Source organism: Lepidochelys kempii, chromosome 1 (assembly GCF_965140265.1).
Source record: "Lepidochelys kempii isolate rLepKem1 chromosome 1, rLepKem1.hap2, whole genome shotgun sequence".
In the NCBI taxonomy this organism is placed as follows: domain Eukaryota; kingdom Metazoa; phylum Chordata; order Testudines; family Cheloniidae; genus Lepidochelys; species Lepidochelys kempii.
In genome coordinates this window covers 255,998,895-256,026,777 of record NC_133256.1, presented here as the reverse complement: position 1 = coordinate 256,026,777, position 27,883 = coordinate 255,998,895, and the positions used below count along the sequence as shown (strand labels likewise).

General features: G+C 46.8%; 1 protein-coding gene across 3 annotated transcripts in view; it reads left to right on the top strand.

Moving 5' to 3' along the window:
- Nucleotides 1-27,883, top strand: part of CACNG2 (calcium voltage-gated channel auxiliary subunit gamma 2) — a 60,014-nt gene that overhangs the window by 30,143 nt on the left and 1,988 nt on the right. For 2 of the 3 annotated variants that reach the window (XM_073325166.1, XM_073325175.1), the window contains 2 exons: nucleotides 23,046-23,129; nucleotides 27,398-27,538. In XM_073325166.1, the coding sequence (XP_073181267.1) occupies nucleotides 23,046-23,129; nucleotides 27,398-27,538 (225 nt within the window). The remainder of the gene's footprint in view (nucleotides 1-23,045; nucleotides 23,130-27,397; nucleotides 27,539-27,883) is intronic. The other variant, XM_073325185.1, reaches the window with a different exon arrangement.

Here is a 27,883-nt window from a genome sequence, read left to right as displayed (position 1 = left end):
AACTAGGGCAGAATTTCTGCACCTTTTTTGGAGTGAAATGTGTCAGGGTTGAATTTTGAAGTAGTTCCGAAGACAACTTCTTTAATCATAGCATCATAGAAATGTAGGGCTGGAAGGGACCTCAAGAGGTCATATTGTTCAGCCCCTGCAGTGTGGCAGGACCAACTAAACCTAGACCACCCCGATAGGTGTTTGTCCAGCCTGTTCTTAAACACCTCCCATGATGAGGATTTCACAACCTCCCTTATAGTTAAAGTTTTTTTCTGATATCTAACCTAAATCTTCCTTGCTGAAGATTAAGCTGATTATTTCTTGTCCTACCTTTAATGGCTATGGAGAACAATTGATCGCCCTCCTCTTTAATACAGCCCTGAGCAGGGGACTGGAGCAGATGACCTCTCGAGGTCCCTTCCAGTCCTATGATTCTATGATATTTGAAGACTATCAGGTCCCCCTCAGTCTTTTTTTCTCAAAACTAAACATGCCCATTTTGTAAAATCTTTCCTCCTGTATTGGCCAGGGTATAAGCAGCCAAACCAGTAGTGTCTGCTGTGCCGGGGATCAAAGGCAGTAGTTGAGACTAGTTAGCAAGCTGAGTCAGAAAACGGGTACCAAGGTCAAGCCAGGCCAGGGTCAAAGGCAAGAATCTGGAGCAAGGCAGGGCACAAGCCAGAGTCAGCATTGTTGCTCAGAGGCTCCTGGGGTAGCTTCCTGGTGGGGGAGAGTGATAGCTCAGTGGTTTGTGCATTGGCCTGCTAAACCCAGAGTTATGAGTTCAATCCTCAAGGGGGTCATTTAGGGATCTGGGGCAAAAATTGGGGATTGGTCCTGCTTTGAGCAGGGTGTTGAACTAGATGACCTCCTGAGGTCCCTTCCAACCCTGATACTCTATGATCAACTATCAGTACAAATGGTTGGCATATGGTTCTGCCACTCTGGCCTCTTCAAGTGGTACTTCCTATGATGCCTAACACTTTAGTAGTTGTTGAGGGCTCATTCCCCAGTGGTGATGTAGAGGCATTGGTCGCCCAGGACACACCCCACCCCAGGTTCTAGATGCAGAGATGTTTATTCTTCATAGGTTGAGTTTTTTAAACTTTTTATCATTTTTGTTGCTCTCCTCTGGATTCTCTACAACTTGTCCACGTCTTTCTCAAAGTGTGGTGCATGAAACTGGACACAGTACCCCAGCTGAGGCCTCACCAGTGTGGAGTAGAGTGGGACAATTACCTCCAATGTCTTACATACAACACTCCTGTCAATACACCCCAGAATAACATTTGCCTTTTTAGCAACTGCATCATATTGTTGACTCATATTCAATTTGTGCCCCCCTATAACGTCAGCTTCTTTTCAGCAGTAATACCGCCTAGCCAGTTATTCTCCACTTTGTATCTGTGCATTTGATTTTTTTTTCCTTCCTAAGTGAAGTACTTTGCACTTGTCTTAATTTAATTTCATTTTGTGGATTTCAGACCAGTTCTCCAGTTAATCATGGTCCCTTTGAATTCTAATCCTGCCCTCCAAAGTATTTGCAACCCCTCCCAGCTTGGTGTCACCAGCAAATTTTATGTCTAATCACCACCTCATTATCCAAGTCATTAATGAAAATATAGAATAGTACCAGATCCAGGAATAACCCCTGCAGGACCCCACTAGAAACATCCTTCCAGTTTGACAGCAAATCATTGATCACTACTCTTTGAGTTTGGTTTTTCAACCATTTGTACACCACTTCATAATAATTTAATTTAGACCACATTTACCCAGTTTGCTGATGAGAAAATCATGTGGGACTGTGTCAAAAGCAAGGGTGAAAGTAAGTCTAGGGACTTACTGGTACGGGGCTGGGCTGGGGCCGGCTCTGGCCCCTGGAAGGGGCGGGGCCTCTGGCAGAAGGGGCAGGCCTGAGGGAGGTCAGAGCCGGCCCCGGCCCACCCTGTACCGGCAAGTGCCTCCTTCCCCCTCCCCGGGGTAACAGCAGCAGCCGGGAGCTCTGGCAGCAGTTTAAAGGACCCTGGGCGGTAGCAGCAGCCAGAGCCCTGGGCCCTTTAAATCGTCCCCGGAGCCCCGCCTCCGCTTCCCTAGGGCTCCGGCAGCAGGGCTCTGGGGACGCGGCTCTGGCCACCACTACTGCCCCGGGCCCTTTAAGTCGCCACCCCAGCCCCACCGCTGCTACCCCAGGGCTCTGGCAGCAGGGCTCTGGCAGCAATTTAAAGGGCCGGGGGCTCCAGCCGCTGCTGGGAGCCACAGGCCCTTTAAATTGCACCTGGGGAAGCCGATCCACCCTGGTACGGCACACCGGCTCTTGCCAGTATGCCGTACCGGGGCGTACCGGCTTACTTTCACCTCTGGTCAAAAGCCTTATTAAAATCAAGATATATCACATCTACTGCTTCCCCCCATCCACTAGGCCAGTCACCCTGCACACTTGACATGTTAAACCCCATCCTTCCCATTTGAAGAGTGGGGTTCCACCGAGATGGGTGGGATGTCAGGATGCGGTATCAGGCTGTGTGGGAAAAGTGAGCTGTTGTTATCGAATGTGCAAGGGGGAAAACTCCAGAAAATATGACATCAAATATTCATGAGCATTCAGTCTAACTTTTCAACAAATTTACTTCAGTTGTATTCACACCATGTTTCTGTTTGCTTTTTGTGAATATTCTAACAAACAAATCTCCTGGCTGGAATTTTCACTGAAACAGAAGATTTACAGTGTCTATATTTGCAGAGAGCTGAGGATGAATTAATAATCACAAGATATTTCCTTGGGAAATCTGATACGAACAGTTATGATTAGAGTGGACTGAAAATTTTCAAAACTTGTTTTCTCGATGAAAAATTAGTTTTTTAAAATATTGAAAATGTCTGTGGAAAGGTTTCCTCAAATATTTTCAGAATTTCATCGGAAGATCAAAGTGTTCCAGGAAACTGAATATTTTCAATTTTCAGCTGCTGAAAATAGAAAAACATGGTTTTCAGAATTTTTTTCAACAAAATGGAAACATTTTCCATGTAAAAATAAACATTTTTCTGACCAGCTCCAGTTCCAATACCGTCTGACCCACGTGTCCAATCAAATCGGAACTGACGGTCAAGTCTCAAACACTTAAAGCAATACTGGCAGCAGAAGGTTTGAAAAGAATTCATATGCTCAAGTGTGTTTGCATAAAACATTCTTAGAACAATTTCAACCAATGTGCAGAGATTGCAATTTTTCTTTGTAGACAGTTTGAAAACAGAAGGCAATCAGGGTTAAATATGGCAAATAAATTCCTTATGGTGAACAATTCCCTCATCCCTAGCTGAAAGTATCCAGAAAGTTTTATTTTCTGTTGATCTTACTCAAAAGTGTGTTTCTGTAGCTCACGAAAGCTTATGCTCAAATCAATGTGTTAGTCTCTCAGGTGCCACAAGTCCTCCTTTTCTTTTTGTGAATACAGACTAACACGGCTGCTTCTCTGAAACCTGTCATTTTAATTCCTGTAATCTCTTGTCTGGGGTATTTGATGCATCTCTATTTGGAGAACCCAGGTTGGACTGACAGAAAATACAATACAACTGTATTTAGTATCGAAGTTCTAATGCAACGTGTAGCTCAAAACGCAACAGAGAAAACAGTGCAGGAACAAAGTCACAATTTTAAATAAAAAGATAGCAGTTGAGATAAATTAAGGGGCATTGATTGGCAAAGCGGATGTTTTCAGATAAGATTTGAACAGATATGGGGAGTCAAAGAAGCAGAGAGTTACAGGAAAATTATTCTGAGCCTGGGAAGCTGCAGTGGAGAAGGATCTCCTGCCACCTGTAGCAATGTTATGAGAAGGGGGAGTAAGGAGACTGGTGCAAGTTGGACTATCTGAGCTATGAGCTGAAGTAAGGTCTGTAATTCAGGCTGGAACAAGTTCATGTAAGGTTTAAAAAATGAAAGAGGGGAATTTGAAACTTGACCTTGGGAAGCCAGGAGAGGTGTCTGAGAATGGAAGTGGAGTGGGTGATATTGTCATGTTTTGTTGTATGTGTGAGAAAATGGACATCATGTGAGCCTGGCGATCTGGGATTTGGGAGGCTATAAAAGGAAGTGGCAAAGGTCAAGGTAAGAGGAAAGAAAGGGAGGGAGGAGGAGTTCAGCAGGGGGAACGTCAAAACAGTTACATTCATAGGCAATTGTGCAGAAGCGGTGATAGGCAGATTTGGAGTCACAGGAGATGATGGAGGAGAAGGAAAATGTACAGTCAAGGATGATGTTCAGGTTACTGATAGAGGAGGCAAAAGAGATCTTTGTCGGAGAGGGACACAGAAGGGATAGAGATATATTTGATTAAGAATGCCTTTGAAGCATCCAACTGAATAAAGTTGAGACAAAGCCACAAATTTACATGGGCAAGAGAGACAGAAGATGAGCAGAGAAGAGCCAATAAAGGTGTTAAAAACATTTACACTTGAGGCTTATCAACATAAAGGTGGTAGCTAAGATTTAAGGTAGGAAGAAGATGTAGACTAGGGGACACGTGTGGTTTAGTGGACTAAGCATGAGCAGGCCTTGATTCTGTTCCCAGTTATGGTACCAACTCACTATGGTACCAGCCTTGGGCAAGTCACATACAGCCAAATTTTCAGAAGTGCTCACTAGCTTTGTGTGGCTTCATTGTTAGGTGCCCAACTTGAGACACTTTGCATCTGACTTGCAAGGGTGCTGAAGACCCAACTGAAGGCACACTGAAAATCAAGCCCCTCAGGTTCGGCACCCAAAAATGGAGGCACACAAAATTAGTGAACATTCTGAAAATGCTGACCTTAATCTCCCTGTGACTCAGTTTTCCCATCCATACAATGGGGATAATAATACTTACCCACTCCTGTAAGATGATCTGAGCTCTGTGGATGAAAAGTACCATATAAGTGCTATGTGTCATTATGATTTTTATTGGAAAAAGTCAAAAAGACCTTTACTCCATGGAAATGGGCTCTTGGTACAGAGGAGGAGTCTCCACCATGAGAACTGTTAGACAGGTGAAAGGTTGTTAAGAAACCAGAGATACCTTCATAACTATTGATATGCCCCAGAAGGATGGAATGGGCCACATCCACTGTGTCAAAGGCTTCCATCATGAAGCCCAGGAGAATGTAGGGAGGCTTCATAGAAGGAGATTATGAGATTTCAGTGCTATGGTCAGGGTAAAGACTCAAAAGGGGCAAAGATAACATTTGTGAGCAGGCTGGATAAAAATGGATGACTTTAAAATTGGGTTTTTTTGAAATTGTAGTTTTTTATGTTCATTAAATACACGTTTATTTAAAAAAAATAAACCCATTTGAAATTGACAACCTATGTCAAGGCCTAAACTTATTATAAGTTATCAAAGTCATTTCACTTAAATACAAAAAAAATATTAAGTAGTACATATTTGCTACCAAAATTTTAAAGAAAGTCAGACAACTGAACTGGTGGAAGTCACTGGTTAAGCACCTGGAACCAAAGTTGGTTGATGTGCTAAACTAGTTTTTGATAGCAGTAGCCTCTTCTACAGATGGAGAGAAACTATTTTTTTTTCAATTCAGTTTATTCTACTAGTACAGTTCAATCAATACTTCATTCAAAGTTAAAAAACCAGCTGGAAACTGTAAAAGCAGGATAGCTTGTTTTCCTCTTCCAATCTCTGAATAAAAACTAGAGGATGAGATCTACTAGTTTAATCTTGAAGGATATGGTCACCAGAAATAATCAGTTCACTTCACTAACTACAGATAATACTTCCTTTGTTCAATAAATCAGTTTCAAGTGCAAAACCTGTTTTGATACACTTTTTTTCCTTATACTTTCCAACACATTCAAGGTAGTTTTACTTAATTTTAAAAATGCTTGGTTTGTGCATTTTAAATTGAATTTGAATTTCTATCCAAATGGAATTTGACAGAAATCACAAGTAAAACATTAATCATTTAGTAAATAAATGCATCCATCACCATTTTCTAAAACATTTTAAAAATGTAAAAATTAAGAATCTGAACCAATTTAAGTTAAGCTATATAATTGCTTAAATATATGTGTATAGATACACTGTATCCTCTTGGTTAGCACAAAGAAGCATTAAATTTAGTGTAAAGGCTGTATTTAGTTGCAAATCAATATGTTTTAATGATTACCAACCAATGAGAATCAACTTATTTTTAGATAAATATCTAAAAGGTACAAATGCAAAACTTGATCAAAATTGATTATTTAAATCAAGGGTTTCTGTGTTTGATTATTTAAATCATGATTAAAATCATTTTTTTATATTGCTTCAATTTAAATCAATCCACCCGGTGTGTGAGAGAGAAGTCTTGAGAGGAGACTTATGTCAGAAGCTTTCAAGGGTCTTAAAGTGAGTGGGAAGAGAGATATAAGAAAGGATCAGTGGAGGCAGGTGTTGAGCCTACACAAACTATTATCACATATTGGGTCCATTTTACATTGAAAAAAGGAAGCAAGTTTCTCATGCTTGTCTGGAGAAAGACCAGCAGGCAAAGACAATCTGGGTGAGCTGGAAGAGAATTAATGGTATGGAAAGAGGGAGCAAAGATTACTAGGACCTTTCGAAATGAGGGAGGAGTAGAAATAAGAGTACCTCGGTAAGAGTATCTGAATAGCTTCCTAGATCTCATAGTGGACATGGAGATGGGACATGCACCACTGCTTTCTGAAGTGCTGATGAAATGCTGACCTGTGTGACTGAGGATCTATAGCTGCACTGTATATAAGAAAATCTTGAAATGATGGAAATAGGGTAGATTTTCATATGGGAGAATATAGGAAGTTGGCTACGAGTGGAGAGTAAGACAGCATTACGAGTATCATAGATGGGGCAATGGAGAGAATGTTAATACAACCAAAGAATGGTCAGTGGAGGTGAGATCATGAGCAGAATGGGAAACAGGAAATGGGGATTCTAAAATCAAGTGGTGTAGCCGTGGGTAAGGATGAGAAAGGGGGAACATTAGACAGCATTAGAGGAGTCAAGGAAGTTAAAGGAGACAAAGTTAAGGAGGACATCAAGGTGCACAGTGAAGTCAAAGGAGAAGAGATTAATCAGGGGAGAGTCATACTTGAAGTAGCAAAATACCACAGACTGCAAAAGACTGACAGAGTAGGGAAGGTGAAGGAGGAGAGATTCAGATGTACTCCAAGGAAAGAGAAGAGAATTTAAAAGAAGGATCCAGTCACAATTCCAGTATCTGGGTCCATCTTGTTTCAAAGCCTAAGGGTTCTAATGCCATCTTGAGAAAATGACCTCCCTTACACAATGAGATAATTGTGCATAGAACTAAATTGCAAACATATATGTCCGAGTCAGGCTCTTCCCCTGCACTGATCTCATGTGACTATAACCTCCATTCCTGCCTTCCCTGGAGCCACTCCTGCAGCTGGCTGTCACCTTCTCTGCACCAGGGAGAGGCTCTCTGTTGGTTCAGGAATTAGAGCTGTAATTTCGTCTCTTTCCATATCTAAAAAGAGCTGTGAGTGCTGCTTATCCATGCAGCAGGTCTAGAGCTTTCTCCCAGTGGCAGAGGGTGAGGAAGGATGAAGGGAGTCCTTGTGGGGAATAGATCACCAAGCTAGCTGGGTTTCTTCCTCAGCGTGGCAGCCAGCACTAGCCCCAGGCTGACGGAGGGTTCCTTTGGAAGGATGTAGGCCCAGTAGCCCTACAGCTAGTAGCATAATCTGCTCAAGAATCTGCAGAGGGTGGAGGGCAGCCTGTGTCTGTGACAATGGGAACCCTTCCTTACCGCCTTTGTGGGGAGGCGCTGGGACAGCAGGAGCTCCACCACCATTTGCCGCTCGTACAGGGAGGATCTGTGGCAGAGCCCCTGTGTCGGGGACAGTGAGAAGCCGTCACTCCCTCAGTGTGGAGTTCCTGTACCTGTGACAATGGAACCTGGTAAGGTGGGCCGCTCCCTGGGGCAGGGCCCAGTTGTATAGAATTAGGTCTCCTCATATGTTATTGATTTATTGCAGTATAGACTAGATCACACAAGCAATGCTCAGCAATAGAGAACCCCATTGGGACTCTGGAGTATGCTGAATGCTTGCATGAATATATCTGACATGCTGCAGCTAAATTATCTTCCGTGCCTGCTGTTCCACTTGTGTCATCATCTCTCCTTGAATCCCTGCACTGGCTTCCGATCTCTTTCCACACCAATGTCCAACTCCTCATTTTCATCTTCAAGGCCCTGCACTGCTCTGCTAGTCCCTACAGCTCCTCCTTTACTGTGCTAACTTAGCGTGCCTCAGCACTTCCCTGAGCTCCTTCTCCCTCCAGCCATGACTCTGCACCATCTCCCCTGCCACCCTCTCTCTGGAACGGCCTCCTGGTGCACCATGCAACCTCGTTCTCTTCTTTCAGACCCCCCTTCAGGACTCACATATTTCAGCTGGCTTTCCTACCCTAGTGTTCTTCCGCCACGCCTCTGCTCTTGACAGACTTTGCTCCTTCAGTGAATTTAATATCTTGTATTTTTAGAATGAGAAACCATGCCAGAAAAGTTTCAGAGTGGTAGTCTGTATCAGCAAAAACAGCAAGGAACCCTTGTGGCACCTTAGTGACTAACCAATTTATTTGGGCATAAGCTTTCGTGGGCTAAAACTCACTTCATCAGATGCATGGAGTGAAAAATATGGTAAGCAGAATATATATTATAGCACATGAAAAGATGGGAGTTGCCTTACCAAGTGGGGGGGTCAGTGCTAATGAGACAATTAAATTAACAGTAGAATACCAAGGGAGGAAAATGCCAGAAAATATACACAATTCAAACCAGGAACAAACAAGATGTGAACATACAATAGCTCATCTCAAGATGCTTTTCCGTCACAACCTCTATCCGTTCCTTACCCTAGCCCCCAACCTCTTGGTCCCAATCCTGCTCCTCTTAAAGTTAATTGGTGTTTTCCCACTGACTTTAATAGCAGCAGGATCCAAACTTCTGTATCTCATCATTTTCAGTTCTGTGACTAACTAAGGCCCTGATTCTGCAAGAGGCTGAGTGCCTCACGCGAAATGCAAAACACCCTCAATTCCTACTAAGTTTCAAGTACTCAGCACCTCACAATTTGGGGTCCTAATATTGTAAGAGCCCTATGGCAAGCTCCTGTCTTTGTAACTGCCTTTAAAGATCCATGCACACACCTGTCATTGTAGAAATGCATAATAATGCTTAACTTTCTGAGAATACAGCATTAGCAGGGAAAGTCTCTCCCACTCTCCCCTCCTACTCTCCCTTTGTGTATCTGCCTCTCTCCCATTGTTAAAATTTAGCATCCTCCACAGTGCGGCTCAGTTTTGCTTTGGCACTTTGGACTGTATCCAGTCTCTGCTCTCTGTCTCTCTCTGCCTGTCTTGGCAGGTATTCTACACAGCACTCCCAGCGAAGCAACCAATGCTCTCTCCTCTGCCCCCTGCAGGAGATCTTCCAGTGCTGGGTTTGTTACAGAATCCCTCTGGCTTAAGCAAAGTCTCTCATTGTTCAGCTGAGGTGTTTGCCTCTGTGCTGCTGGAGACTGTTATGGCATTTCACTGAAACGGGAGCACTTCATTAGGGGCACGAGCCAGCCCTGAGGATTAATTTGCACCATGTATCTGTTATGGCAGGTGGGAGGAGAGGTGAACAAAGCCAAGGGTAGTTTTGGTTCTAGTTTGGCCAAACTTCACAGGGTTTTTTTACTAGAGATTGACCCAAGATGTAAAGTTTGGTACTGGATTCCAACCTCCCCAAAGATAGGGCTGATTGAATCTGGAGGTTTGGTTGGAGACTGTGTCTAGTTTTGGCTTTCCAAAATCAGACCCAGCAATGGTCAAGGATGTTAACCAAGAGGCCCCTGAGGTCCGGACTTAAGGGTGCAGTGATTCTATAAGTTCCATTCTGAAAAAACAGACAGAGGAGCAACAACAGCTGAGAGAGCTGAGTGAAGAAGTCCCTGAGGAGCAGCTGGCCAGCTGTGTGCTTAGCAGCCACAGCTGTGCTGGCAGGCCTAGAAGACGATGGGTCAAGCCACGTGAGGAAAACTATGCCCTAGTCTAGTGTCTCATGTAAACTCCACCTCAGTATGTGCAGCCTCATCTCCATGAGTGACCCTACAGTAACAAACCAGTGCATAGAGCAGCAAACAATGCTGTTGTGATTAGCTTTTCCACACAGTGTGAGCCTCTGGATCAACTCTATAGTATCAAACCAATGTGCTCAATGGATGGAAAAAATACTGGAAAGTTAAAATATTTAGAATCAAACTTCCAAGGGGTTATTATTATCCAACTGCAGTAATCAGCCTCCCCTCTATTCCAAGTAATATCCTTCCTCCTCCTGTGCACCAGGAAACCTCAGACTTCACCTTCAACTCTGTCCTCCAAATCTCATTCCTTTTGGCCAGCCTTCCATCACTGACCTCGACCTGGCTTTTCTTGTAGGCACCATCCACAAATCCAAAGGCTCCCATCTGGAACAGCTGTTACCTTAGCAATACAGTTCCATTCAGGGAGTACACTGGTTATTATCCTTTGGTCCTGGGCTGTTGGCAAAAGCTTACTGCAGTCCAGTTGCTGGGGCTGGACACCCTGAAGTGCTGAACAGTGGGTCTGTACCTGCAGTTTGTTATTCTAGGGTCTCTCCTGAGGACCAGTGTTGCATGCTGACATTTGTGTCGGGACTTTCAGGAGTCCTGAGCTTGTTTGGTGTGTTAATATAATCTAGCTCTGGAGTGCTGGTTTCGTGTAGTGTTCTTGCTGAGTACTGGCCATGGCACGGAATGAGACTTGTCAGGAGTTGCTAGATGTAACTGCGAAATTAAAGAAATAAATCCACACCATTGCATTTTAAATAATGGTATTGGGCATATTCCACTCCATGTGGCCCAGCTCGGGTATGCAGTGGGCACTAAGAGAGAGCGGTTGAGCAAGCCACACTCTTGTCTCTGGGCCAGTGCGCTGTGGATTAATATTCCACCCGAGGAGTTGTGCTCATCTGCAATGCTGCACTGTTGGCAGAGCATCCTGTCAAAGAAATACTAAACCAAGTTCCCTTCGACCATCTCTAGTGGGCTGCCAAGGGGGATGTCAAAGGTCCCAGAGCGCTTTTTGAACAGAGTAAGGGATAATCAGTATTCCCTGTCCCTGTAAAACTGGGTCTGTTCTTAGAGGGGGGGTGCGTGCGTGATCACTGAACACATGATGGCTGCCATGTTCATCTGTGGAGTTGCTGCACCAGGGGACCTTTCTTAGCGTAGCATGAAGGGCTTTGAGTTCCCTGGGGTATGAAAAGTGCTCAAGGAATCCCAACTCTGATTCTTCCCCAAATAAAATCCAGACACAGACGTGCTGTATGGAATAGCAAGACCAGCTTTGGAGTCTCTGTGAAGAGAGCCACCTCATCTCACTCTGCTCCTTACCTGCATCCACTCCCATGACACCCACCCAGAAAACGTTAGAGCAGCCAGGCAGTCCCTAGCTGCTTTGTCCTCTTCCCCAGGACGCAAGGGCAATGAGATGAAAGGGGCCAGTATCTGATGTGAGAAGGGTCATCTTGTGGGGCGGGGGATTAGGAATTCAAATGGCCTGATGTTCCCTGTGTCGACCCCACCATCATGCTGACGGTCCTGCGTAATCCTAGATTGTGCACCCAAGATCAGTAGACACCACTGAGCAGGATCTCTTCCTACTATGGCTGGATAGAGGGAGGAGCATTAAAGTGGCTCAGAAGAGGACGGGAGGACTGGATTGAACGATGCTTGTATAATTGGCTTGCTACACTCTCTGGATTATTTCCCATGGGCTTTAAGGGTTTTTTTAATTATTGATAACAAATAACTTTAATATAGCACCTTCCATTCTGAAGGACCCCAAAGCACTTTACATAATTTATAAACTAATTACTATGGGCCCAATTCTGCTCTGGGTTACCCCGATATAAATGTAAAGAAACTCCACAGACGTCACTGAAGTTACACCAGAATGATGCCAGTATAACTGAGGCCAGAATCTCTCTCTCTAGACCCAAAAGGATATGTCAGAGAGAAAGAGAGAGAGAGAGAGATGCAGATGTGGACTGGATGGAGGAGATGAGCATTTGAATCTACTTTTCCCTGTCTAATTTAAAAAACAATCAAGGAGATTTCATATGAAAAGTGACAAGACCATAATGTTAGGGTTGGAAATTTAAACCCTCAAAAGTTGGGAAACAGAAAAGCTAAAGTTCTCACAACAACCTTCAGTCACCCATAGTGACATGAAGTCCTCCAAATACTCCCTGTTATATAGAGTGGGTCCAATTCTGCCCTCAAATATATATCTACACCCCCAGATGAATTGCACAGATAGATCTGAGGAGAAAATTTAGTCCAATATGTTGAGTTAAGGTATAAACTCTTTGGGGTCTCTAACTTGCATTTTTCCAGAGCCTAGCAAAGCTCTGTTCATTGGGGCTTTTGAGAACTATCACAGTATGGATGAAGAATAACTAAGACTGCGTTTTAGTCATAGGTATTTTTAGTAAAAGTCATGGACAGGTCATGGGCAGTAAACAAAAATTCACCGCCCGTGACCTATCCATGACTTTTACTATATACCCATAACTAAAATTTGGGCGGGGGGCTATGGCACTCTGGGGGGGCCAGTGTGGGGGCGCCGCAGGTGCTGGGGTGTGGCCAGAGACCCTGCTGCTGCTGGAGGAGAGGTGGGTGGCGTGCAGCCCGGGACCCCTGCTGGTGCTGGGAGGGGGGGCGGGTGGTGGTGTGCGGCCCGGGATCCCCACTGCTCCTGGGGAGGAAGGGTTGGCGGGCCTGGCAAGCTCCCTACCCGGCTCCGCGTGTCCCTGCAGCTCCTGGGGGAGGGGCACCATGGGGCTCTCCGTGTGCTGCTCCTACCGCAAGCGCCGGTTCCACAGCTCCCATTGGCCAGGAACCACAGCCAAAAGGAACTACAGTGGTGGGGCCTATGGCATAGGCAGCGGGCAGAGCCACCTAGCCCCTCCGCCTAGGAGCTGCAGCGATATGCCGGTGGGAGCCAGGAAACCGCCCATCCTGAGGTAAGTGCCGCCCTGCACCCCAACCCCCTGCCCTTAGCCCTGAGCCCCCTCTCACACACCCAAACTGCAGCGGCTGCTGTTGGCCCAGGGAATGCCTGGCTCGGGCAGCCCCTGAGCCAGCACCAGCTGCTGCAACAGTCACAGAGCCTTAATAATAACCATATAAGAATTTTTGCATTTCCTAACTTTTGAGGGTTGAATATTGTAACCTTAACATGGTGACATGAATATGGTTTCCTTAATTGTATTATTATTTTTAATTAAAAAAAAAGAAAAAGAAAAGCATTTCAATACTAACTCTTGCCCTCCAGTTTGCCATTTGCATCTCCCCTCTGCCCCTCCCGGATATCTGCTCCTGGAAAGTCCAGCCACCAACTCAAACTACACATGGTGGAAATAGCACTGCTTATCTCCTCCCCACACCCTACCCACTTCATTTCTCTCACTACAGATAATTACACCACCCTTCCAGTTACTAGCCTCACAGTTTTGGTGTCACATTTGATTCCCCTCCCACACATATGAAGGCTGTTGCTAACTCTTGCATGTACCTCCTCTGTAATAGCTCTGAAATTCTTCATTTACTCTATCTATACTGCTGAAACTTTTCCTCATGCCCTGGTCATCTTTTGCCTTAACTACTGCAAGCTGCTCCCTGGCCTCCCCAACTCTCATGTTGTTTCCCTGGAGTCTATTCAACATGCTGCTGCTAAAATTATCCTCCTTACACTCCATCTAGCTATGCCATCCCACTTCTTGAATACTTGACCTGGTTCCCAGTCTCACCTTGCATAGCTTTGCCCTTGCTTATATCTCCTCTCTAGTTGCCTGTGTTTTCTCCTGTGTACCCTATCTTTTCAAAACACACCTTGATGTCTGTTTCTTTCGCCTTCTCACAAACCACTCCAGGACCTTCCCTTTTATGTCTGTAAAAAGCCGAGAACATTATAATGCTGTAGAAATAATAACTAAGCTCTCTGCTGATTTTTTTTCTGAGTACCTCCACAATTTGCATAGTTACAACTTTGGAATTCCATAATGAAATAGCAGCAGAAAACCAGACCTACCTAACTAATATCTCTTCTCTCCTTTGAAATCTAGCTCTAATTCCAGTATGCCCAGCACCGTTGTGTCAATGCACCAAGTACAGAATGAAGGGCAACAGTCCCACATTTCTTTTGGTGAACGTACTCCTCCTTTTGGTTCCACACTGCTTTTTCAAATGAGATTCATCTCCAGGCTTGATGCATTATGCTGTAGTTCAGAAAAGTGTCACAACCCTACACAGAGCCGAAAGTTTGTCCTGTGCATGTGTAACATGGATTTTTCTCTTGCTTCTATGATCGTGCTACTTGTTAACATTTTAAATCAGACTGAAGACTAGCAATTGTAAAGTTCAAACATTTCTGAGTTAAATTATTTTTATAGTTAAAATCTCAGAAATGGGTGTACAGATTTTGTTCAACTTTTCTAGACAAATCCATCTGTTGGCTGAGACAAATGATGGGAAATTTCAAGCAAAGGCATTTTTGTTTTAGAAAGTTATGACCCTGTGAAAGAGGGTGTTTTTATATGAAAATTTCCATCTATATGTTAATGATAGGTTTTGCTACCAGGGATACTATACTCGTACATACAGAAATAACAGTAGTCAGTTCTGAGGTAGAATGCATCACCTATTTAACAACTCACAGCAACATTACTCTACAGTTTAGGATAGGAAGTAAAGAAGAATACCATATCCAATGAATGACTGAATTTTAGGCTGGCAGAATGTTATCAGTCCAACTGTAATGTGGCAAGGAGAATCAGGCTAATGGTCCTATCGGGGATGGGGGGCACTTAATAATCACAAGTTCTATTTCTATCCTATATAGCCTTTTATATCGCACTAACCACTGTTGTATGTGAGCCCCTTCCAGGATGGCATTTAGTGATGTGACTAACAGCTGTCACGTTTGGTTCATTCATTCTTTCATCCTATCCCTGGAGGGAGAATTGTTTTGTGCCTGGTTGTATTGCCTGGTTTGGTAGGGTTTAGTTTTGAATGTACACACTGCTATGTGTTTATGTAAGAGAAGGCCAGCTGGAAGAAGTGCACCTTGCACTGGAAGTGGAAGGCGGTGAAATTTGTCGCAGGCCTTGGTTCCTGTCAGAGCTTCTTTCTCAGTCTTGGTTCAGCGCCCTCCCTCCCCCCGCCCCCCGCCCCCCGCCCAAGCTTTGTCTCCTGTCCAGCCGAGCTTTCCCTTATGATAGAAAGTTCCATTGTGCCTGAGGAGCAGCGCTGTGGAGTACACGGGTAGCACTTCACCTACCTTTCACCTACACGGTGGTACCTCCTCTAGTATAGCAGCCAACCCTTTGCACCGTGCTGGGACACTGTTTCTCACTCAGTGTTCAAGCCGCAACTGCTGAATCCCCAGCGTTACTTCTTGCAGCCCAGTCCCCTCTAGCACCATGGCCAAGACTTTCCAAAATAGGACCCTAAAGTTCGGCTTTTTAATCCATATCAAAACAGCTAAATAAGTGGCCTAATTTTCAAAAGTGCAGAGCACCCAACAGCTCCCATAAAGGTCAATCAGAGCTAATGGACAGTCAGCACTTGAAAATCCAGCCACGCATTTAGGTGACTGAATATTAATTTAGGAACTGAAGCCAAGATTTTCAAAAGTGACTAGCAGCTTTGAGTGCCTCATTCTGGGCTGCCCAATTTGAGATGCCTTAAAGGGGCCGGATTTTCAGAAAGCAGGGGCTCAGGACTTCCTGACAATCAGGGGTCTCGGGCTAGGCAGTCAAAAAGGGGACACCCAAACTCACGAGTCCCTGTCGACAGTGATGGGTAATGGACGTCTCCAATTTTTGAAGGTCTCTACCGATATGTATAAATGTGAACTCCACACTTAGTTTCCCATGGTGCTCTCTGCTATTTTTCATCTGTGCACAGACTTTGGCTCCGAGCCTTGCTTCGCCAGCTGGTCCCAAACAGACTCAGCTCTGAAATGGGGACTTGGAACAGACAGAAATGTGTATGTCTCTCTCTTTCACAACATGATTTACCTACCCCTTTCACACTTTGTTTCTGGCAGCTTTCTCGTGGGTAAATATTAAATACCAGTTTCATCAGAGATCGGGATTACTAATAAAACAGGAAGTCTAAACCTGGTTAGTTTTATTTATTTAGCTTCTATGTCCTCTGCTACCATAGTATCTGAGATTCTCACAATGTATTTATCTTCACAACACCCCTGTGAGGTAGGACAGGACTATTATCTCCATTTTACAGATAAGGAACTGAGACACACAGAGTAAATGACTTGCCCAACGTCACACAGAGCATCTGTTGCAAAGCAGGGAAGTGAACCATGATTGGCACTCTAACTACTGCATCCATCCTTCCCCTCTGGTGAAGAAAGCAATCTCATCCAGCTCCCTTTGTACATCTCCCCAGAAGCCCTCTTCCCCAAAACCTGTGCTAAGAAAGAAATATCCAAAAGCATTCTGGGAAAGGAGGCTTTTCGTCCCTGGCTCCACCTCTGTCTGCTTGTTGCTCTCGGATGTCTTTCCCTCTACCTCAGGCTCTCTCTCACCAGATGTACAGTCCTGGCCACTCAAAATTCCTCCTACCCTGCAGGAAAGGGGTGTCTCTTTCGCAGGAACTCACTGTTATTCAACGGATCTCCTCCCGCAGACACGGAGGACTTTTAAACATACATGGTGAATAGAATTCACATTAGAAAGGAAGAGCAGAGGCAGGATTGGGACAGGACCAATAGGAAATGTGTCGGGGAGGCATGGAAAGTGTGGCTCACACAGCAGGGCTTCAGAAGGGGCAGGTCACTGCGAGGTTGGGGAACAGGGAGACAGCACAGAACCGGCCCACTTTAGGGTTGCTTCTCATTAAACAACTCAGGGAAGGGAGGTGATAGGCAAGGGAATACCAGGCTCAGAGGAGAAGTTGCCCTTGTCCTTCTAACCAGGTCGTGGGCCCATAGATGGGCACCCAAATGGCTATTAGCACCTTCTGAAAGTGTTGGCCACAGGGTATAGAAATGGCCCCTTCACTGCTTCGCATCCCACTCCTGCAGCTCCTGAGTGCAGACTGGGGAAGGCTGTTTGAACAGCACTCGGGAAGACAGGTGACCAATTCCCTCCCCCATCCCATGTGTCCTGGAGGCTTTGCTATCAATGCAGGTGCAGGGGAGGTCGTTCTCCAGTCTCAGTAGGCTACAGGTGCCCCAGTAGAGAATCACTGAGTGACCTTGGAGCAATGGAGGGGACATATAGGCCTTCTCGACACCAGGCTTTTTCTGAAAGATTTCACACCATTGCTAGTCCATCTCAGGCACCGATCCAGTCCCCATTCGAATCGTCCTGAGCACCTCACAGTCTGTAATGTGCTGATCCTTGCAATGCCCCTATCAGAGAGGGCAGAGCTCTGGTCCCCATTTTACCAATGGGACCTGAGGCACAGAGGGACTAAGGGTGGGATTTGCGCAGATATGTCGGCACCTCGCTCTTAGTGAAACCAATGGGAGTTAGGCACTTACGTGTCTTTGTGAATCTCACCCCAAGGGTATGTCTGTACTGCGTTGTAAAGCGATGTCTGTGGGACCTGGCTTGTGTCATGGCTGTTTCCAAGCCCATGCTTGAGCATCCACACTGGATTGTAAACCTGGGCTTACAATTGCTGAATCCAAGTCTCACAGCCGTGCTAACACGTCCATACTGCGCTACGCAGACCTTCTGACTCGGGTCTGTGGCTTGAGCTGTGTGTATCCACACTGCAGAATGACAGGGCTTGGACTCGAGTCACAGCAGGACTGGGCTCTGATCAACCCCCTAGCAGGGTCCTAGGACTCGGGACCTGAGCGCTTGCTGACCCAAGTCAGACTGATTTGTGTGTGGACAGAAGGGGAGCTTGGACTCAAACCTGAGTCAGAGTTGGGCTTAGTGGACAGTGTAAACTGCAGTGTAAACTGCAATATAAGCAGTTTATAGAGTTAGCAGAACTCGAGTTAGCAAACCCTGGGTTTGTTACCTAGGGCTTGAGCATCTACACACATTTGCAACCTCATGTTAGGCATTATTGAACCCCGGGTCCCAACCTGGGGCTCCAGTATCTACACTGCATTATGCAGGCCTGAATCCAACCACCCATAGCCCACACTTCCTAGCACCCTCCCAAAATGTAGCTGCTTTAGCTCTTTGCAGTGCAGTGTAGAAAAACTTGACTGTCCACCAAACTTGACAGTCCAGAGAACTAAGAAAGTTGGCCTGTGGGATTGCTGGAATATTTTTGGTGGACTCCTGGAGCATGAGTCCAGTGAGGTTGCATCTACACTGCAAAGCAATATGGCAGGAACCCTGGATTCCAGTTCGACTCAGGTGTGTCCCCTCCACCCTTGTGGAGTTCTGAGACCCTGAGTTCAAGCTCTAGGTTAGCACAATTTGTTTGTAGATAGAAGGGGGATTAGGCTTGAGTCTGAGTTCAAATCCTGGGTTTACATTGCATTATAGACATACCCTAGGGGTGTGGCCCTCCGCAAGGGGTGAGGGTCCCACAGCCCAGGCTCCAGCCCAAGCCTGAATGTCTACACTTAAATTTTATAGCCCCACAGCCCAAGCCAGCTGACCCAGGACAGCCGCAGGGGCTTTATTGCAGTGTAGACAACCTCTAAGTGACTTGGTCACACAGGAAGTCTGTAGCAGAGCAGGAAATAGAACCTGGGTCTTTTGACTCCAGGTTTGTGCCCTGAACGCTGCAATATCCTTCCTCTCATCTGGCTGGGCTCCATATGTGTTAGCAGCTGGGGTGCTGGTGGAGACAAAGCTCTGACGGCCAGCAGCGTCCTTACCTCCTTAGCATGTCGATATGCTCTGAGCAGGTTTAGACAGCACAGTGGTTAAAATGACAGCAGACACCTGGAGCCCTGTGTGCATGAGCACACCCAGCTTTCCTGCCGCTGGTGGAGCTAAACCAATGGCAGCAGTCGTAGGCATTTTTCAGACTAAAGCTTGGTACAGACACAGTGGGAACAGCAATGCCTGGAGGGGGCAGAGTGTCATCCAGCAGGGAGGGTTTGAACATCCCAGTGGCTGGGCACTTGCTGACCCTGAGCACCCAGACCCCTTGGGCACCCATTACTGGAAGTGGATTTTCAAAGAATAAGCACTGCCCCATACGGTACATTGAAGTTTGCCCTTGTTGTCTGAGGGTATGTCTACACTGCAATTAAAAACCTATGGCTGACTCTGGCTCGGGGGCTCAGGCTAAGGGGCTGTTTAATTGAGATGTAGATGTTTGGGCTCGGGCTGGAGCCCAGCCTCTAGGACCCTGCGGGGTGGGAGGGTCCCAGAGCTCAGGCTGCAGCTGGAGCCCGAACATCTACACCGCAATTAAACAGCCCCTTAGCCTGAGCCCCTCAAGCCCGAGCCAGCTGGCGTGGGCCAGCCGCAGGTGTCTAATTGTAGTGTGTAGACAGACTCTGAGTGCCCAGAATCTCTGTAGGGTACCCAAAGGAGCCGTATGAAAACTGTCATGCACAAGATGCAGCATCATTCATAAGCAGCCTAATTTTCACACAGGGATTAACCAAGCTGAAAGATAGCAAGGAGTTACTGGGTGGGAAGGAGGGGCAGGGAATCATAGCTGCCTAAGTGTGCCAGGAAGCACAGGGTTCTCTCTGCACGCACACACACACACACACACACACACACACACACACACACACACACACACACACACACACACACACACACACACACACACACACACACACACACACACACACACACACACACACACACACACACACACACACACAGTGTCTCGGGCTCATTCCTGGCCATCTGTTATTCTTCATTTGCTGGGGCACTGACTCTGCATGTGGTGGGAGGGGGCATTCCCTGTCGAGGAGGCGGTTCCATCCCAGGTGGGAAATGTGAAAGCTACGGCTGGAGGCTTTTCTGGTGCCGCCAAGTGAAAGGGGACGGCCAGCTGAGGTGTCACTGAGCGTGGCCATGTTAAAGGGTTTAGAGCTGCAAGCTAACGAGAGGTGGAAGGTGGGCAATTTAAGACCAAGGAAAAGGGAAAGGGGTAGAGACATAACTATAGTGGGGACAACATAGTCTTGGTCCCCTGCAATTCTGTGGGCAAAATTATGCCACTTGTGGTGGGTGAGAGTTGCTTTTCTGGAGTCTGGGAAAACAGAGGAGATTGGGGTTGTCGACCAGTCAGCCCCAGCCAGGGACCCAGCAGACAGGTGCTAGGCCAGAGGTGCTCCTCTTTCACAGACGGCTGGCCATCACAAGCAGTCAGGAGCAAGGAGAGGAAAGGACGGCCTTCCCATGGCAAAGGGGAGCACGTCACATGGAGAGAAGTAAAGGGTGAGTCAGCGGAACCTGGCCATTCACGGACTATGTCCAGGCATCCATAAAAACCAGAGGGAAGGGTTTGTGACACACCTGGGCAAAGGCATCTCAAGTGCCTCAAGCTTTACCTGCCTTCCATGCAGGTGTGTGCAGTGGAGAGGGAGGTGCAGCTGATTTGCATGGCTGTGAGGCATTCTTTCTAGGAGAACCATGGCTGCAGAGCAGGTACTTCCTGAATGTGGGGCTCAGTGTGGTGAGAGGGGCTTAGTGGCTCCCCCCTGCAGCCACAGGAAGAGGTGGGGCAGAAGGGAATCAACTGCTCTGAGTATGAATTAGTGAGGATCGAAAACTTCGGCAGCACCCAAAGATATTGTGTTCCTACCTCCTAATATACTCAGGTCTTAGACTAACCGCTGCTGTGTCCCAGCTCCTTAATGGGAGCTCCTTTTATTGGTTGTTAGATACTATGGTGCCTTAAAAAATACCGAAGATCAGCAGATCAGATAGATAGGGTCAAAGCAGGGAGATGTGATAGTGAGGAGTATAACTATCAGTACTGCATGGACAGTTACATGGTAAGGACTTGCATTAAAGGCCCCAAGTTCTGCTCCTGCAGAGTCTGGGCTCCGAGTAAAACCTGGGATGGATTCTTTGTGCTTGGTCTCTTCTTCAAATGTCCCAAAGTCCTGTCCAGGAATATGAGAGAATCTTCCCAGGACATTCTTCTAACCAGGACACCTGCATTGTTCCTTGCATGGCGTCCTGCTGGAAAAGTCTGGGGCTGGCGTATGCTGGGTGCGCCTCACAACCAACACCATTCGCTCTGTGCAACAGCTAGGACTGCGGTGGCTGTAGGGGCCCCGCATCCTCCATTCCTGAAGCTTCCAGTCAGTGTTCTGGGCACTGTTAGGATGGTTCCTTGTAAGGCAATGTAGTTCCCCAGCTTCTCCCAGGATTCCTCACTCTCCATAATCGCTGTGAAAGCTCTCCTCCCTTCAGCCCATCCCAATTTGGGGGTGCCAATGCCAGGAGCGTAACCCCCTAGAGCAGCTAATCCATAAAGTCAAAGAATCTGGGCCCAGGTCTCCTGCACAAATGCCTCTGCACTGGCTGAACTCCTGCTCTGGAGCCCAAGGGACAGGTGTCCCCCAAGCCCAATTGCCTCAGGCACTGTGCAGACACAGCAACTTCCCTTCTCGGCTAGTCAAGGGCCATTCGTTTTACATGGATGACACCACTGTACGGGTAAATCCCGGGAAAAGAGAGGGCACTGCACTGGGAGAGCAGGGAACCCCTGGGGATTAATGAGATGGTCTTCTGCATGGTCTTGTTTTGCAATAGGGTGAATGTCTTGATGCCAGGAGGCAGGGGCTGAGTGATCCCAGTGCTGTGTAACCACGGTTCTTCTAGTCTGTCCCAGCTTCCACTCTGTTCCAACGTGTCAGCAGGGATCAGGGAGCTGGATTGCCACCACCACCCACCGAAATGTAGAGTGTGGGGTCGGAAGTATGGGGACATGTTGATAGCTGTGTGTGCATGTGCATGTTGTAATGTATTGGCCAGGGCTTACTTGTACCACGGCTGCTTCCTGGCTGGCCTAGCAAGGGTAAGAGCCCTACTATTATTGACAGTTAAGGGTGGTTCTCCTTCAGCTCAAATGCTAAAATCCTGAGGTTTTTGAAGCTGAAGGTCACATGTTGTACACCCCAAAACTGCATGTGTGCAGTTTAACCAGTGCCCATTAGATTTGGATGTAGCTCCCGGATTCCTTACCATTTATGTGGAATTGAGGTGCTATTGAAGAATTAGAGGGGGGTCGGAGAAGGTTGACAAGAATGACTAAAGGCCTGGAAAAACTCTCCTATAAGAAGAGATTGAAAAGACTGGAATCGTTCACCTTAGAAAGGGGACAAATGGGAGCAGACATGATAGAAATACATTAAATAATGTATGATCTAGAGAAGGTGGATCTGGAGCGTCTGTTCTCCCTGTCTTGTAACACAAGAACAAGGGGACATGAAATGGCAAACTCAAAACTGATAACAGGAAATACTTTTTCACACAATGTGTACATAGACTGTGGAACTCACTGCCACAGGAAGTCATTGAGGCCAGAATTTAGCAAGATTCAGAAAGGGTGTGGACATTTTATATGATTCTAAATATATCCAGAGTTAGCAAAGTTACTACTAATAAAAAAAATGGAAGGGGTCTAAAACCGCATGCTTCAAGATTTCAGCCAGTCTCTGTAAGGGACCAGGATGAGACCTAACATGGGGGGAATTATCCCACACTTACCTACTTTGTAGTTCTGACCCTTTCCTCTGAAGCATCTGGTGCTGGCCACTGCCTGAGACTGGCTACTGAGCTAGATGGCTCTTAGGTCTGACACAGCAATTCCTATGTTCCCATATTCCTATGGGGATGTGAAGGGGGCAGGGTTCTGTGTAGGATAGGAGACAGTGCTCTAGAGCTTAATATGAGGGTAGGTGTGAGTGTGTGTGTTGCCTGCGAAGGAGGCAGAGAGGGCAGAAAAAATGACCCCGTGGGGAGTTGTTTGCCGTGGCTGGTTTCTGATGTTCTCATTTGTTCTTTCTTCTCTTGTTTTGCAGGGAATTTTAAAGGTCTGTGTAAGCAAATCGATCACTTCCCTGAGGATACAGATTATGAAGCTGACACAGCAGAATATTTCCTCCGTAAGTCTGCAGGCTCTTTTCCTTGGAACTGATTGTGGGTGCAAGCGCTGGGTGCCCTTTGCTTCCTGTAGATGACACTGTTCAAAGTCTGGTTCCCTTGAGGATTAACATGCCAGATGAGGCAAAATCTGGAAGAATTGACTGGGGGGCATCCCTAAGAGCTTCTGAATATCTGTCTCAGTGGGTCCCCTGCCTTCCACTAACGAATCCACTCCCACCTCCACAAGACCAAATCTACCGGATCCTGCTAGAGTCAAACTTGCACTGGCAATGAAAGGTTTTTTTAATTAAAGGTATTTAATTATGATAAAATTCTGTAGCCCCTCAGCCTCACCCCCAACTCTAAATACATTAGAAAGATATTGACAAGGAGAAGGAAGCATTTCCAAGATGCAAAGAGAGCGTCCCGTTAGCTTGGAAAGCAAAACAGAGAATAGGCTTCCAATGAAAATGACTCTAAGGAGAAGGGGAAACGACAGAAGCACTAACTGTGTCACCAGTTGCAACCATCTCTCAGGTGGGAGGGACTGAGTAACCCTGTGGATTGAGGGTAGGTATTAGAGACTTGTACATAAACTGCAAGTCACTTGTTCCATCTGGTCCCTAGGCAAGGAGATTAGAGGGTTTGGGTATGGGGTCGCAAGCCTTTCACTTCTGAGTCACTGAATCTAATGCATGCCAGGTCATTTGTGACCAGGAGTCATTACCCTCTGATAATTGTCAATCCACATAAAATGAGTTAGTGGTCTTAGTCTATTTCTGGAGCAAGTAGTCACCTCACAGAAACCATCACCAGGAGAGACACTAATTAGCAGCCTTGGTCGCAGTCTCAGCAGAGCAACAGAGGATTGAATGGGCCATAAAGATTGACCTCTTTTAGATGTAGTAGCCCCTCCATGAGGGGTGGAAGGCACACTAGTGGGGAGGCTGGGATAGTGCGCACGCGCATGTGTGTATGTGTGTGTGTGCGCTTGGGGGAGAGGGGCACGAAAGCTTACACCACTTCTGCTTCTGCTGTCCCCCTTGGTAGGGGTTCATATATTGAATTCTTATACTGTGATCATATCCAATTTCAAAACCTGAGTAGGTTTGTGCTGGTCAGTGCTTAGATGGGCAAGCTCTGAGGAGCTCCTGCTTCTGTCAACAGAGCTGTTGATCAGACACACCTTTTGCTGACAGAACATTCACTTCAGTGGGCTGTGAATAACAGCTGGAGAGCGGATGGCACAGGGAGCTGCATGGTAAGAACAGAGCCTGCCGGAGCTAACACTTCTCTCTGGAGCACAGAAAAGACTGAAGAGCATGTACCAAGGCCACTTGCTGCACTTAGAGCATGGTGTGTCTCTGGAAGGAGCACACAAGTGGAAAGCAGAGACAGCAGAGATCAGAGCCCAACTTGGGGCATGAGGGCAGAGTTCACAACTCCCATGTACGGGTAGATGGAGCCGGCCTGGAAAGCTGTGCAGTTCTCTGTGGTCCGTAAAACTTTCACTGATGAAAAGAGACCACTTTTGTTCAGTGCAAAGCAGAGGCTCGGTCTTCCTTTACAACAGATGCACAGGTCCCCGCAGCTAAGCTCCACCTCTATGTCCTGCTGTCCCTCCCTGAGCACAGTTCCTGTTGACATCAAGAGAGGAGATCTTTGCTCTAAAGGAGTCCAAAAGAAGCGGCTTTTAATTGTGTGGGCTAAGCACCAGGGATCTGCTGGGGCTGGGGATCTCCAGGAGTCACCAGCTATGACTCATGTGTGTTTGGAGCATGCTAGAGGCCCAGTAGCACAATGGAGTTAGGAAGATTTGGGATTCTTTCAAGATCATTTATGTGGATGAAACAGGGAGACTGTGATAGGACTTAATCATCAATTCTAAAATATTTGCCCACCTGCTGTGGTTTTAAATAATCCCATGGAGAAGGTTTCCTTAAAATGTATTTCTGTTGCATTGCTTGCCAGACAGCTTGAGTGCCAGGGCTGCAAATGCAGGTGACGCTCATCAGCAGAGGGATGGGCACGCTGGTTTGTTGCTGTAGAGTTACCTCTGAGCACAGGTTTGCTAGTGAAGAATTGTTTGCTGGCATTGGTCTCTTTTTAGCAAACAGAGCTTTGGAGCATTTGTTTTGGGGAAAGAGCCCACACAGGGCTCCAGATCACTGTCTCCTCCAAGAGGAGACAAGTGTAGGTCAAAGCCTTGACAATGTCCCCTTCAAAACAAATCCCCAAGGTGGAATCCCTTAGAAAAGAGCAGTGTTCAATGACCTGAAGCAGGATATTGGGGTTTGGTCAGACTTAATGAGGTACTTGCTGGGTCATGTCTGGTAGAAGGAGCCTCATGCTGAGCTTGGCCTGACTGGAGATGGCCTGACTTGGACAGGTTCTTCCCAGGACTTTTTCCAAATTGGAGCTTGTTGAGGCTTCACCTGAGCTGGGCCTGGTAGTGTTGGCATGACTGTCTAGGATGTTGTTTCTGATCTTTAGATTAGGTTGTCGCCTGGGTCAGAGTGGGCAGGAGATTGGGATGGCAGGGAGCCTGATTAGGACTCAGTTTGGTTTTGCTGACCGTTCAGATAAGATGGCTCGGGTTCCTTGCAATCAAACAGCCGATGTCAGGAGAAACGGGGGGAATGTCAGTGTGTTTCTTTGCCACAAGACTCTGAGACTGGGTAGAAGCCATTCCTAACACATTACCAGCTCTTCTCCCCTTCAGACAGCGGGATCTGCACTGGACTCTGGAACGGTCGGTATGGTGGGTTCAGTGACAGCCCCTCTCTTCCATGGTCATTTGACTCTGTGGAACTTCTGAAATGAATAAGGCAACTGAGCTGAGATTAAGGACAGAGAATCCTGGTTTCACCCCTTGCCATGTCCTCTGCTCCCAATTTCACACTGTGACCTTGTGTTCTCCCCAGCATGTGATGCTAAGAATCTCCACAAGGCCCCTCCATACAGCAGGCATCCACTTGGCATTTGCTTGCTGTCGCCTGGTTCCCCACTGTTCAATCTTCCCCTACTTTCCCCAAACCATTAGCACGATTATTCCCATCCCATTCCCTGAAGTAGAGCTAGGTAGGACTGGAGAACAGCCAAGAGGTTCCTCACACCCCTTTGGGTTTATAGCATGGAGGGATTGTGCTGGAGTCGGCACCAGCAAGAATTCAGTGCCTGTGCCTGATATGAGGGGTAGATTCTCCCCCAGGGCCTGTGAACTGACTGTCCCTGCTGTCTTTGTTTGCTTTATTCAGGTTGATTCTCCCACCTTTGCGCTGAAAGAAGATTTGCATTGGGCTGTTCTTGCATTGAGGCATGTTCTTTCTCAGCCATGTGTTTGTTTCACACTGTAGCCTCTTCTTTCTGCTGGGAAGAGAGGAGCGACCTCTCATAAAAATACTGACTGTATCTGCTGTGATGTATCGTGCAGCATGTGCCAGTCCACCGCACTGCTCTCTGCTGGACAGAATATGGTGGGGAGGGGCAAGGGGTGCACAAACGCACACCACCACCGTCTGTTGGCTGAAATAAATGAAAGCTCCTCCCGGGGGGGGAGGGGGAGTGTTTGCACACGTGTGTGCACTGTTCTCTACTGGATGGAATATGCATGAGGTTGTGGAGATGCACCTTTAGCTTGCCATTGGGAGTCCTGTGCTTCTGGAGGATTAGGTTGTGCAGCCTCTGCTTATAGCCACAGACTGTCACCCTGCCTCGGTAGCTGCTTTCCCTCTCTACAAACCTCTCCTTAGGAGGCGAGTTCACTTTCCAAATGATGTGCAATTGACTGACTTTTTGGGTGAAACGTTTGGGACGCTGGCACTGCATTGCATTATAGGTGGGAATAATAGCTGAAGGGCCCTACTCAGGCACACGGTGTGAACAAAAGCGGGAGTAAGAAGCTTTCAGGGGGTTCAGGTTATGAAAGAGTCCCGACTCCCAGGTAAACTTCTGCCACCAGGCCCCCTGAGTATGCTACTGGCTTCTGATCGTCTCAATGACAATCCAACACATGGGTGATCCATTTGTGACCACTCTCTCCTTCTGTCTCCTCTCGCCCTCCCCTTCTTTCTCTGTATTCCTTCCTGAATCACTCTGCCCTCTCCATGTTTCTCTCCCTTCTCTGTTTCCTCTCCTTCTCCCCCACACAATACATGCTATTGTTTTCCCTCTGTATCTGTTCCCTCCCTGCCCCATCTCTTTGTCTCCTGTATTGTTTTCTCTTCTCCCTTTTCTCTGTCTCCTACCTGTGCTGTTCTTTCTCCCCCTCTCCCTCTCTTTTTCACAGGGGCTGTAAGGGCCTCTAGTATTTTCCCGATCCTGAGTGTGATTCTGCTTTTCATGGGTGGACTCTGCATTGCAGCCAGCGAGTTCTACAAAACCCGACACAACATCATCCTTAGTGCTGGCATCTTCTTCGTGTCTGCAGGTAAAGGGACGAGGGACAAATGGGCTGGGGGGATGGAAGACTAAGAGCAATAGCGAGGAAGATACCTCAGTGACAGGCTGTCCAGGTGATGGAGCAGCCAGGGCAGAAGGGAAAGGAGGTGGTATGTTTGCACAAGCAAAAAGGGCAACATGTATTTTTCAGTCTAGATGAGCTTTATTTCAGATGAATGAAAACATTCAACCAGGAAGAGTAAATATAAAGTCTCTCTGTGTGTGTGAGAGAGAGCACACAGTGACTCACTCTGACATTCTGTATCTGAACTGACACACAAAATGGCAGTTGCTCCCTGCGGAGAGATTCCTCTACATGTACAAACGCAGTAAA